The following is a 13099-nucleotide window of genomic DNA, read 5'->3' on the forward strand; positions in this document are numbered from 1 at the left end:
CATTACTATAAGTATCGCAATATAAGCACATACTTGATTCTCCCGGACGTGTAAGAGGAAGACCTTCTGAGAAGTCGGCGTAGTACAGACAAGTAACTACACTCTTGCAGGCAGTGGTGGATCCAGAAGTTACAGTTGGGAGGGGCGAATTTCGGTCTGACATCTCACATCATCAAGAATGAATTGTAACCTTAACTTGCTTGAATTTGGTATTAACTCCGCTTTATGCGGTGACTTTCGGGATTGGGATTAAAGTTGGCTCATAACTTTTACATGCCTGAACCCGGTACCCCTTGAATACAACTACATCGGGGAGGCCGAGGAGGTTTGATTACTCCTGAATGGTGACAAGAGAAAATAAAATGCTGTAAGCCTTTGGAACGAAAACGAAACCTATACTTCTTGACTTGCGAGGTCCATGCTTACTAATTAAGCTTTATGCACTAACAATACGAGATATCTTTTCACAGGAAGCACAAATAATGGAACAATAAATTAAGAAACGTTGGACCTTTAAAAAAAGTTATAGTCGTTCTTGGACACACATGTAATATTTCATCGTAGTAAACTGTCCCAGGAGAAGAATTCGAACACTGGTTTATATTTTTATTGGTCGGCTAAGATTTATTTCACAGCTATAGTAATTTAGCATCTTTATTTATTAAAATGTAATAAAATTCGTGCTATTAGCCCACAACAGGTCTGTCAAGAAGTTTGAATTTCTGGGGTAAGCGTCGTGATGAATTCTTCAGGGGTCAAGTTGTTTGATCACGTAATAATAAAGTATGAATTATTTTTAAAAATACGTAAAGCTATTATCATTATACAGGGTGGCCATTCTAGGACCATGATAAATTCAAGTATAATTCCCGCTTTTCAAGGTGAACTTTCCGAACATTCAAGGTTACAAGCAGATGATTTCCCTATTTCTCTGTGCCTCTCACCACCCACACACATACAGACACAATTATATTTACAACATAAAGGGTCTGTACGATTCCAAATTATTCAAAAATTCTAATTAAATTAAACGCTGTGTATTTTTAAAATAATTAATTTAAGGTGCGGAGTTTATTTGTAATTTCACTACACTCAGACTCGCAATACATCTACAAATACAAGTCGCAAATGTCACGGGATAAATTAATATACGAAAAATTGTTAATTGTATGAGAATCTCAAACGCACATTTACCTAATAAACTTAAATATATCTTATCTTGGAATAATCGTTGGTCTGTCAGATAGATTGTTCTGCAAATGGCACTAACAAAATAAGCAGATTAACAGAATTCTAATATATTTTAGACGCAGCTTTCTTTTCCTTCCCCGACAAAAGTGAAAGCTAAACTTGTGAAAAACTTGCCTCAGGGCATTTATAAATGTGTACGAATTGAATGGGATTTGGATTTTGAAAAGTTGCAATTTTCCACATCTACGGAGAAAAATTCAAGAAGAATTTACGCAGAATTCCGGGAGCCAATAATTCACGCATAATTGCCGGAATTCCGAGATTTTTACTCTGGAACCAAATGACTGAATATCTGCCACAAACGAATTTCTTCATATTTTCAGACCGTTACCGAAATAGTCATTCTTGTATTTAAATTATATAACTTTCACCCATATCAATGAAGGAAAAATCTGTGAACATTATATGGGAATTTTAATCAGCAGGATTATGTTGTGTGACCTTTCAAATCTCTCTTTCGTCGTAAATGCAGCTAAGCACATGGAGTACTTTTCTTTGATTAAGTCCTTATCAAATATGTCCACTACACAATTTCTTTTTGATGCAAAGCAAAAACTAACCTGCCACCCCATTAGATAATAAATAATAATATGGGACTAATGGGAAATCTTCAGTCTGAGCTCATTTTGTTTTCTGAAGACCACTGATGCACTTTCCTCTCTCTTAGGTTGCCACTACGAGGGCCAACTGTACGCCGAAGGAGAGTTGGTGTCCACAGACGAAAGATGCCTCCACTGTCGCTGCAGAAGAGGTTCCCTCGTCTGCTACCTCAGAGTCTGCCAGGATCTGCCTCTCCCTCCTCCACCAGGTTGCATTATTGTCCACAGAAGAAAATCTTGTTGCCCGGAGTTAATATGCGGTATGTACCTCACTATTTTTTCAAATCAAACTGTAAGATTGGCAGAATTTACGAATAAATGTGAAACAAAATACTTAAGCCATTATAAATTTCAACAAGGTCTTACCAGTGATTCCATCTATGAAGATTAAAAGATATCTTCAAACTGATTTAAAAAAAAACGTGAGGGGGAATATTAACTTCCACAGTTTTGGTCTCTCAATATGTTTAATAATGATCAGAGTTCTAATGCAAACCTCAATGTCATTTTTTGGTACTCTGACGGAAATTGCCATACGGGGAACTATGGCTAACTGCTGATGCACTCCACCCGGTCCGAATTCATATGGGGTGATCCGTTTGAGATGTCATAAAAAGAAAAAAAACGTTGCAGAAAAGAATCCACTTCGTCAGTAACACTCAACATGATCGAAAATCCTTATTATTTTTTTTTTTTACCAAGAAATCGAATGTGGCTCGCCTCGTGCGAAGGTCTGAGTTAGAATGCCAGATCATCCATTTGAATCAATAAAAGGCTACAGACCGTGGTTTATGGCAAGAGTAACGAAATTCTCTCTCTCACACTGTACTTTGTCACATCCTTAAAAGATTGTACTACAAAGTCACAGCGGGCTCTTGTCATTAAGAACGTAAACCGCCAAATAGTACGAATTCCGCCTGTATATACAAATTATGAGGTAGATAATTTGTACCTGAATCCTAGTGTTACGAGAATAGAGAATAACGACGTGTAAAATGCAGTAAGTAAGAAATATAAATTTTCAAGCTATGGGGGAAACAAAGAGAGGTTTGCAAGATAACAACGACGTAGAAAAAACCTCTGTGTGTGTGTATAGAGAGAGATCAATTCCAAGAACAAAAATATAAAACGTTATATTCTATGCAGCAAATGTACTGAATACAGGACAATCAGCCTGATATGGCACTCAGCGAAAATTCTCCTGCTCGTACTAAATAGACGCTTGTACGTCAAGGTCGAAGAACAGTTTGGTTTCAGGAAGGTAAAAAGTACAAGATACGCAAAGACTGCAGAGACTTGGTGAAATATACCTAAGGATAAGAAGTTTATAGTATCTGGATCTGGAGAAAGCATTTGATAGTGTGATTGGATTAAACTTGCACAGATACTGTAAAGGATTGGAAATTGGAAAGACAGGAGACTCAAACAATCTGTACATGAAACAACGAGTAAAAGTGAGAGGAGGAGAAGAAATGACAAGAGTAAGAGTATCGGTATCGGCTCAGCCCTAATATATTATCATAAAATCACAAGACTCAACGGCAAGTTTCAGATAATCTTACAATCCGCCCCTACAGTCTACATCCTTACACAAATTCTCTACTAGATAATTGGTAGAACAATAGAGCGGCAACATTTAGGGGCAGTGAAGAAGATAACAAGGGTTACAAGTTGCTGATACTTAGATAAAGGAAGGGAGAGAGCGTGACCTTCATCCGCCTATTTAAAAGACAAATAATACAGATGAATTTCCTCTTGTCCATTGTCAGTAGAGAAAACTACATGTCCGCATTCAGTAATATCATAGATGCAACAGTTCCCATGTAGATCTCATCGAGATGCTCCCGAATAGCCTTAGAAAGGATATTATAATATTTCTAGTTATTCAGCTAGACTTCTGACATCAACATCCTCGCCTTTGCCACGAGAACAATGAAAAGCGTGTGTGTGGTTGGAAACATTGGCATCGTTTTCACAGTCGTGATTGTTGTCAGCAGCCAGCCAGCCTCCCAAGCAGCGACATTCTTGGACCCCTGGAGTTTGGAGGACGACCTCAAGGTCAGATGTGGGGGTCAGGCATGGTGTCGTATTAACGGTGAAATCGAAGACAATGAACTTCCTTTGTCGCTGGCCTCTAACCACTTTCATACTCTATGGGCCATGTGCTTGTTGGATTACAATGGTCACGTACGCCATTTCTCATCCTTCAAATTGGAATTCCTGCTGTCGCAAAATTCTACTGGTGATTTTGTTCCGGATATGCTAACGCCATTTATAGGGTGACCAGATATTTGTTGACCAAAAAGAGTATAGTCTATAGGTTGAAGGTGCGCATGCACAAAACATAAAAAAATAAAACGAAAATAAGGGTGGCTATTTGTTATTGCTTCTATTATAGCCCCTATAAAATAGGCTTACACTACAGATTCAAATTACTTATGGGTCTAATGTAATTAGCTAATTACAAATACTTCCTCACCAATAGGCACCATCATTCATACTTCTGGGATGATTTTGCTTTCTTGAGTATGTTCAAGTCATTCTTTATTGCCAGTCCAAATTCTTTACATGTCATGTCCACATTGAATTTCACTTGCATTACTTGTTCAAGTGTTGACACCAGGAGTGTACTTTTTCCTCTCTCCAATAAGTTTTCATGACACTGAAGACTCTTTCACAATCAACATTTGTACCAGCAGAGTAAACAAGAATTTTACAAGAGGCACAATCACTTTGAAATTTGACTCAGCCTGTACTGACATCCACTTACCCATCATTGGTTCTTTTCTTTCTGTGGATTTTAACGCATTTTTACGCGTAAAATAATGAATGAAATTAAATAGCAAGGAAAAGAGTATAGAGTATATGAACCTCTAAAAGAGTATAATACTCTTAAAAACAGTATGTCTGGTCACCCTAGCCATTTACAAAGCTTCTAATTTTACATAAAATTTTCATGCTTGGCGGAAGAGGCATTTGAAGGGAGTAAAGATTTCTCCAAAATTATTAAATATCAACTCTTACATAAGTTGAGGATTTGCGAGGATATCTTAAGTATTTTAGGATGGATTTGAGTTTATAATAAATAACCAACGGTTGGAGTTGAAATTAGGTGTGTGTGGGGGGGGGGGGGATGGCCTTATTTAAAAGGGGAGTACGGTTCAACCACCCCCGAAACTTTCTGGCATGTTGAATTGACGTAAGTTGAGAAATCGAAATTGGCAACACATTTTTAAATACTTATGCAGAGCTTTACAAAAATACAACACACACACAAAATGCTGTGAGAACCATTCCTTCGGACAAACATATTTAATTCCTGAAACTTGAGAAACTACATCACTTCCGCAGCCCCTTCACTTTCATTTTTGGCCGCCCTCTTTCCACTATTGTTCCTAGTTCAAAATCAAAATTACCTTATGATTACCCAAACATTTCCTTTCCGACTTTGAAATTCCCTCTACTGTTGGAAATTTTTAAAATCCCCTTTGACAAGAGTTCAAACCTGAGACCTCTGGCATTACTCTCATATCCCCCTCCCAAGCAGTCGGCGTAGTAAAATTATAGATTTAACCAATATTCAAATCCATAATACACATGCTTGTACAGTGAATAGTGAATGTATATAGGGTTGGATAATTATAGGATCAGCTACGGATGAGACCCCTCCTAAAGGTTTATGGAACATTTCTACCTTGCAGTGGGTAACAGTATCGCCTTGCACCCGCTCCCCAACTTTGGGTAAATGTCCATTTCAGCGTGTATGACCAGCATACTACCATAGGCACTAAGTTAAAGCACTTTCCTATCTGATGTACAATACAAGGACATTTCTGCATAAAAAGATCCGGAGCCACATGCAAATTCATCGTCTTGTTTACATGTATAAGAACTGCGTAGTCGGCAAAGTAACAATCTAAGGCTGTGTCCGAAAGGTGCAAGACCGTACTTGAAGAGAACATATTTCGAGAATAGTCTCCAAGTTGTCTTAAAGCCTGGACTGAAAGCGAAAAACTTTCGATTTACACTTCGACTACACGCCATACAATAGAGCATACACACAATGACCCAAAATTAAATCACACAGCATTTTTAAAACTTCTTGTACTTTCATTTCCACACAATAGAAGAACTACAAACAGCTGGACTATCGACTTCCATGTTTTCAAACAAGCGAACGAACGAGTGTAGTGATCGATTGTGCAATGTCGCGTACTGCATGCTGCCGGCTCGATTGCACTACGTGATGTCACTTCCGCCAAGACCGTGCCTAAGACGTTTTTTTTTTTCATCTTTAAAGGACAGCCATTGGGTGCGTTCCGAAAGTCGTAACGAAACGAACGAAAGTAACTGGCCTCGTGAACCTGGTGAAAACAGTTATTTTACAGACTTATGGGACGCGCTAGACGAAAGCGCAGGCGCACAGTTTTGTTTATAGAAATTCCGCATGGCGTCCAGCGGAAGGCACGTCCTTCTCGCAGAAATAAACTCTGCTGCGAGCACTGTTACTCATTTTAATCACATTGTAAGAAGAGTTAAGGGACACTCCTCTTGCGCATGTTGCTTCATATCGCTCTCTGTTAAAATTAAAATACATTTTCCGAACTAGAGCAGTTTGAAGCCATCATGAACCGCGATGTCTGCAAGCAGCAGACGATTCTCACCGAACAAACCAGCCTCCTGGCCCGTGCGTTTGGTGAATCTCGTTCTTTCACGAGACGCACGGAGTGCGACTTTTGGGACAGCATAATGAATCTCACGAAACGCACGGAAGCACTTATGGGACAGCCAGTTACCATAACTCGTTTAACGTGTTAAACTCGTGCGACTCTCGGAAGTAAATATTACACAGCTGATTTCGAACACGATGGGTACACAATGATTCGTCAATTTATTGTTATGTCAAGTCAACTGCTTCTACAATGCCGCTTCCCCCTGTTTCTATGCACATTCGAAATAGGTTCGAACAAGTGTTCGTTGGGTACATGACACAAAAGACAGCCGCAGCACGAGCGACTAGGGACAGCCTTAGCAACTTGGAAATACATGCTTACAGCACCAAACCTGACCTGCCTAACCTATCCACGTAGGCATATAATAGCTTAAAAACATGCTTATTTCTGCTATTATATGCCTACATGGATAGGTTAAGAAGGCCAGGTTTGGTGCTGTTGTATCTCCGAAGTTGCTAAGGCTATCCTAGCCGCTTGTAGCCGCAGCTTCTATAGTTATCAGAAAATGCGGGAGATGGCATGCAAGCCGTAAATCTGAATGGGAAAATTCCACGGCAGATGGAGCCACTGGAACAGGTGTTTTCTTCTGCTCCACTGCTTCCAGGAAAGCCCCCTGTTATTATTTTCACATTGAACAGCTTCTTAATTGCAAGTTCAATCAGCGCGTGCTAAATTAGCGTGTTCCAGGTTAACGCCCCACCTCCTCATAAAGCAATTACCGTTACATGATTGGTGAAAAACGGAATGGCGTTCAGCACATTGTGCTGCCAAAGGTGCTCTCTGAACATAAAGAGGTCAGGATGCACTCCATTAAAAACTGCAACTGCTGGACACTGCATCTTTTGTCCCAAAAGTAATTCTGCAAGGAGAGGCAATCATAGATGGAAGTGGCGGTAACATGCGTCTATTGCAGGTGTTATTTTCTTGTTTTAGTGCATTTGTAAATTTTATTGAGATACTTTAAAAGTGGCCTTCAATGGTGTGCAAGAGTTACTGGATGGTTGTCAAAGATTTGGGTGGGTCACATCTTGAAATAACACTGTGGTACATAGCATGCGCGCCGACTACGTGGGTGCTCCGGGGCTCGAACACCTACATAAATAATCTTGTGGGTGCGGCGCACCCACAAGATTTTTAGTTTGATAAAAACAAAATAAAATAAATATTTCTCACTTGCCATTATCAAAAAATAATAAGCAATTAAAACATTGAGATGGGACAGACTTTGATAAAGACAAGCTAACATTGCACAGGGACATGTTTCTAGATGTGTGCAGAACGAACAAAGAAAAAGTGGGTAACTTGTCAGACATTACAAATATTTTAAGTAGAGAAAACAGTGGTCCCATGCGTGAAATGCTCACAGAATTTATGAAGTTTGTACGGGTGATTTTAACTATACCTGTTACTTCTTGTACCTCTGAGCGGTCATTTTCAGCACTTAGGCGATTGAAAACAATTTTGCGGTCAACAATGACCCAAAAAATATTGAATGATTTGGCAATTTTGAATGTTTATAAAAAAATGACTAAAAATATTGACATTACCAAAATTGCAAACAAATTCAGAAGTGCAAATGACGTAAGAAGGAATGTGTTTTATATTGAAAGTTAACATGTCATGATTATTATTATTATTATTTGGTACATAAAGTTAGTCATTTTGTAGTTTCTGTTCACAACAAAATTCTTACATAGTTCTTTCTGCAATACAATTAAAATTATTTGCATTTATGAAGATTTTTCATTTTAATTTGTATGAATGTGGTATTTTCTTTTAGTAACGTGTTGATAATATCATTGCCTCTTGCAATCATTGTGCATGTAAGTTGTTTAAAGTATACAATACTTGATAATTACAGACCTAACCGCCATTGATATGCACCCACAGAAATTTTGGAAAGTCGGCGCCCTTGGTACATAGTGGTTCCGATCCCACTATAAACTCTAGGTCCAGTCCCAATTAGCCTATTTGTACATAAAAGAGGACTTCAAACTAAAAAAACACTTTTAAAAAACGAACAAAAAAAAAAGCTCAAATAAAACTGTAGGTATCGTGATATTCACATATTGTTCGGAAAGTTGAGTTGCTCCTTAAAATAAATTATTAACAGTTACAGTTACCCATTTTTAAACGTAGCTCAGTTACAATTACTGAAACTTGAAAAATAACTAAAATTTACTTTTTCTGTCACTTCCTTCTCAAAATTTTCTTGCAAAAAAATTGCAATCAGTGATCATTAATTACAATAAAATATTGGATTGATGTGGAGTTTTAAGTCCACTTTATGCACAGTAAGGCTAATCGGGAATGGACCTACAGTTTAAAGTGGGATCCGAACCACTATATGCCTCCACCGGGAATCGAACCCGGGACCCCTTGATTACAAGGCGACGACGCTACCACTGCGCCATCTGGGAGGCCTACAATAAAATAAACATCAATATTTACCCGTATTTCTGGTACAGAGGTCTTACCAGTGTACAGCCTGAACGGTGCATGCTACGTTGGAAATTCAAGCACTTTAGATTGAAACTCGCTTACTTCCACCAACTTTCCCCTCTTTTCACTTTTCGATATGTGCTCTAATAACGAAGTTGCTTAAGGAACCGGACATTTGAGTCCCCCTGTATTTCTAATAAACGGGAATTTAAAAATCATATTCATGTACGGTAATTCAAACTTGATTTCTGTTAGATTTTTATTTTTGAATATTAGGAATTTTCTATTAAAATATGTTATCATCCATTACCTAATATACTATAGCCTGCCCTAACCTAACCTAAATTTAACATAACTCCGGATCCCATTGGCGTGCCATTTTTAAACTTTGTACACTTATCGAGTAATAGTGTATGTATGACATGTATTTATTTTGAAAAAAATTAAAAGACCCATTTTTGAGAAAATGGCTAGCAAAAGTTTTCTTTACACCATATTCAATTGTTTTTTACCCTGGCATAGGCATGCTGTATCTCGTGTGAAAGAACCCTTCATTAACTTTCAAACACCATCCGAATCACTTCTACAGGTGCCCTGGTTGCCGAAATAATTTACAGTTAACAAGATGTTGGAAAAAATTGTCAAAATCGCACAGTTTGCAACACTGTAATTTCGGAAATACAAATATGGATGTGCAAAGTCTTATATTTTCCTACCTCAGGTGGCCCTTCCAGTATCCCAAATTTCAAATTAATCAAAACATGTAAGGTTGAGGACCTTGTTAATTTGACATGGAATGACCCCCCACCCCCATATATTAAGGCAGGTAGCCATAACTTCGCTATTGTCCTGAAGTTCGCCACCCCACAGATTCTATGTTTAGCCGAAAGATATCAGAAGCTACTTCATGCCAGGTGCATGGTGCCTTGAAAACTACGTTGAACACAAGGTCGATTTCCGTTATCGCGTGCTTGCTTGGAGATAGTCGCCACATTCTGTTGGTAGTGGTTGCTGCTGGCTAGCGCTGATATAACATTTGCTCCGTAAGTATCCGTTTAATACAACAGTAGATAGTATAATATATCATTTCAAAGCCTACGTTGTGTACTTTCTAGGGGTACTGTTAAAATTAAATGTATAATTGTTATGAAGTAGTTTCTGACGTGTTTAAAAAAAGCTGCACGTGTTCTTAAGTTCGCCACTGTATCGTGCGTCATGGCGAACTTACGAACTCATGTTATGACAATGGAACTTGTTTCCTTAAATAGAGTAATACTTAGAATTCATTAGATTTGCATACAGATTTTCAACGTTGAGGGACACCAAAACTTAAAGGGCGTACAGTGTCTCTCAAAAGTTTTAGGACAGCGACATTTTAAACTAGGCAACCGAATTTACACAAGGCGTTGGTGGGTTGCGTGTAGAGTTAGGCTCAATTTCACGGTTGCCACATGCACAATAAATATTTATAAAATAAAAACAAGTACTAGTGTATAAAAGTATTAAAAATATGACTATTATATCGCAAGTGACAAAATTGTTTCTGAAAGAAAAATAATAGGTTTTCTAGTATTTCATCGCTGATGAGAGTCTACAGAAAGGAAAAGAGGTGAGAGAAAACGAAAGGTGGCAAAGGACAGGAGAAAGAGAAAGCGAGAGGAGAAGAGGAAAAGTAGAGGAGAGAAGAAAGAGAGAATAGACGAGGAGATGTAGTGAGGAGAATGGAAAAAGATTCTAGGAGAGATGAGGAAAATGGAGCAAAGAAGAGAAAAGAGAAGGAAAACTATATGAGAGAAGAGGAGACGAGAAGAGGGGAGTAGAGAGCCTTTGTTTAGTATGAAAATAAATTGCATCCACTCTCTACTGTTATTAAAATATTAATTTAGTTTACCGCTTGTACACAAGTGGCGAAGTTAGGGAACACGTGCGTTTTAATTTCGCCAGTTGCAAGCCCCCTTCTCTTGGTCATTGTTCGAGAAAGAGGACAGTTTTTCTTCTCACAAATTTATATGTTGTTCTATTGAACATTATCATTGCAAAAGTATTTTTCATATTTTGAAAAAAAAAATATTTCTTCGTAATTTTTAAAACAAATTTGCTTAAGGTGTTACTTTATTACAACAAATAGATGATGGAAGAAGCAGTCAGGTTTCCATGAATGATTTTAAATAGTTCGTTCTCGACCCACGTTTCTTTTCATCCGGTTGCATGATATCACATGTACCTGTTTCTCCTTCCAATCCAAGCTACAGAAGATTCACTCCAACAATGATTCTTTTCTAGCTCCACTACCACGTTCGAAATGAATGCAGCAATCCATCCAAAACAATGAAGTCCTCGCGCGAAATTAAAAATGGCGACTTGGAATAAAACGTGTATGTTCTAAATTTAGCAATGAACCGAAGCCTGGTTCCCTTGCCTTAGACGATTCAACGGGAATCCTTTCACCTTAGCATGCAGAGAAAACACAAGAGTTGCTCGAATGAAGAAATAAATGACCTACAAGGTTGCACTTTCACAAGTGAATGCAAGTATTCTCAAAAAGTTATTGCTTTTCACAGATTGAATGGGAAGAAATTGTTCAAAGCTGAATTGTTACTGTGAAACCTAATGTACAGTCACAGGCAATAAAAATGGGACACGTAAATCCTGAAATACTCGCTTCCCTGCAATGCATTATGTGTGGTGGTGGTAGAAGATTCCATTGAAACTTTGTTATTAAAATCCACGTATCGCTGTAGAATTAGGCAACACATATAATGCCTTACAGGGAAGCAAGTATATCAGGATCTGTGCGCCCCATTTTTATTGGCAGTGACTGTATGTGAAAGATCAATGGTCCAGTGGCGTCTTGTGGCCTCAAATTTGGCCGGGGCTTATTTTTTAAAGAATTTAAAATATAATGACAATTCACATGAATTACAAAAAATAGGTATTTTTTCTTCTAGACTACAAAACTGGACTTACTTTTTTGAAAGAATTTAAAATGTAATGACAAATTACATGAATTACAAAAAAACGGGTATTTATCTTCTAAACTACAAAACTGGACTTATTTTTTTTAAAGAATTTAAAATATAATGACAATTCACATGATTACAAAAGAAACAGGTATTGTTGTGAAACATACCTTTCTACGAACGTTGACTCCTGTTGTTCTGCTCAGAAAATTTTGTTATTACTTTTTCGTTAAAGCCCTCTATGTTTGAAATGTATTCTATCTCTATTGTAAGCAAGTGCCAAGGCATTTGGTCTGTCTTGTCCCATTGCATTTCTTAAGCAGGTTTTAATACGCTTCAATGTGCTGAAACATCGTTCAGATTCAGCTGTTGCCACTGGAGTTATTAAAACTATGTTTGTCATTTTTACTGTTTTTGAAAAGGTACCCTCTAAATAATTTTAAATAAAAAATGAATGCAATCTACTGATAGAGTTTATGTTTTTCAACTCTTCACTACAATAAAGAACTCAAAGTTACCTCTTCTATGAAGGGATAATAAATCTGGGAAGATGCCTCTATTTAAAGATTGTTCTCTTTCATTATGTCCTCGTAGAGCAAGTTCATGTCGACCACAGAATTTTAAGCAATCGATAATTCTATTTAATATATGCCTATTTTTCCGGACAAATTCATTGTGTCTTGTAATTGACAGCCTGTGTCCTTCATCAATTTGTGTTCGAACATCAACCCTGCCAAACTCACTCAAACATAGCGAATGAAAGCCACCAAAACACTACAGAACAACACGCGAGATCGAACGCGACGCAACGGAAGTAGCCCCGAATCAGCACTCAAATCTATTGCACTCTCCCCTCCTCTCTCTGCTAGCATGTGACCTTCACTGTAGCGTAGGTGTGTGTAGGCCACGCCTTCCTTTGCGACGTGCCCCGGAAAGCGATAATTGACATCAATGCCGCTAGGAGCGCTGTCGTATCCATTGCAACAGACGAATTTACGTGGGTAAAAATCGCCTTTTAAAAGACTGTGTGATGGTTATGCGTTATGGTGATTCATAATTACGTGAATACGTCCGTTTTTCTTTAGGGGCTAAGTACCAGAAGCCCCAAAGGACG

At 38.1% G+C, this 13099-nt stretch overlaps 1 protein-coding gene across 2 annotated transcripts in view; it reads left to right on the forward strand.

The window, feature by feature from the left end:
* Window positions 1–13099, forward strand: part of LOC145992064 (uncharacterized) — a 134511-nt gene that overhangs the window by 62660 nt on the left and 58752 nt on the right. For both annotated transcript variants that reach the window (XM_083128228.1, XM_083128229.1), the window contains exon 3: window positions 1919–2110. In XM_083128228.1, the coding sequence (XP_082984354.1) occupies window positions 1919–2110 (192 nt within the window). The remainder of the gene's footprint in view (window positions 1–1918; window positions 2111–13099) is intronic.

Source organism: Lepisma saccharinum, chromosome 9 (assembly GCF_977018435.1).
Source record: "Lepisma saccharinum chromosome 9, izLepSacc3.1, whole genome shotgun sequence".
NCBI classification, from domain to species: domain Eukaryota; kingdom Metazoa; phylum Arthropoda; class Insecta; order Zygentoma; family Lepismatidae; genus Lepisma; species Lepisma saccharinum.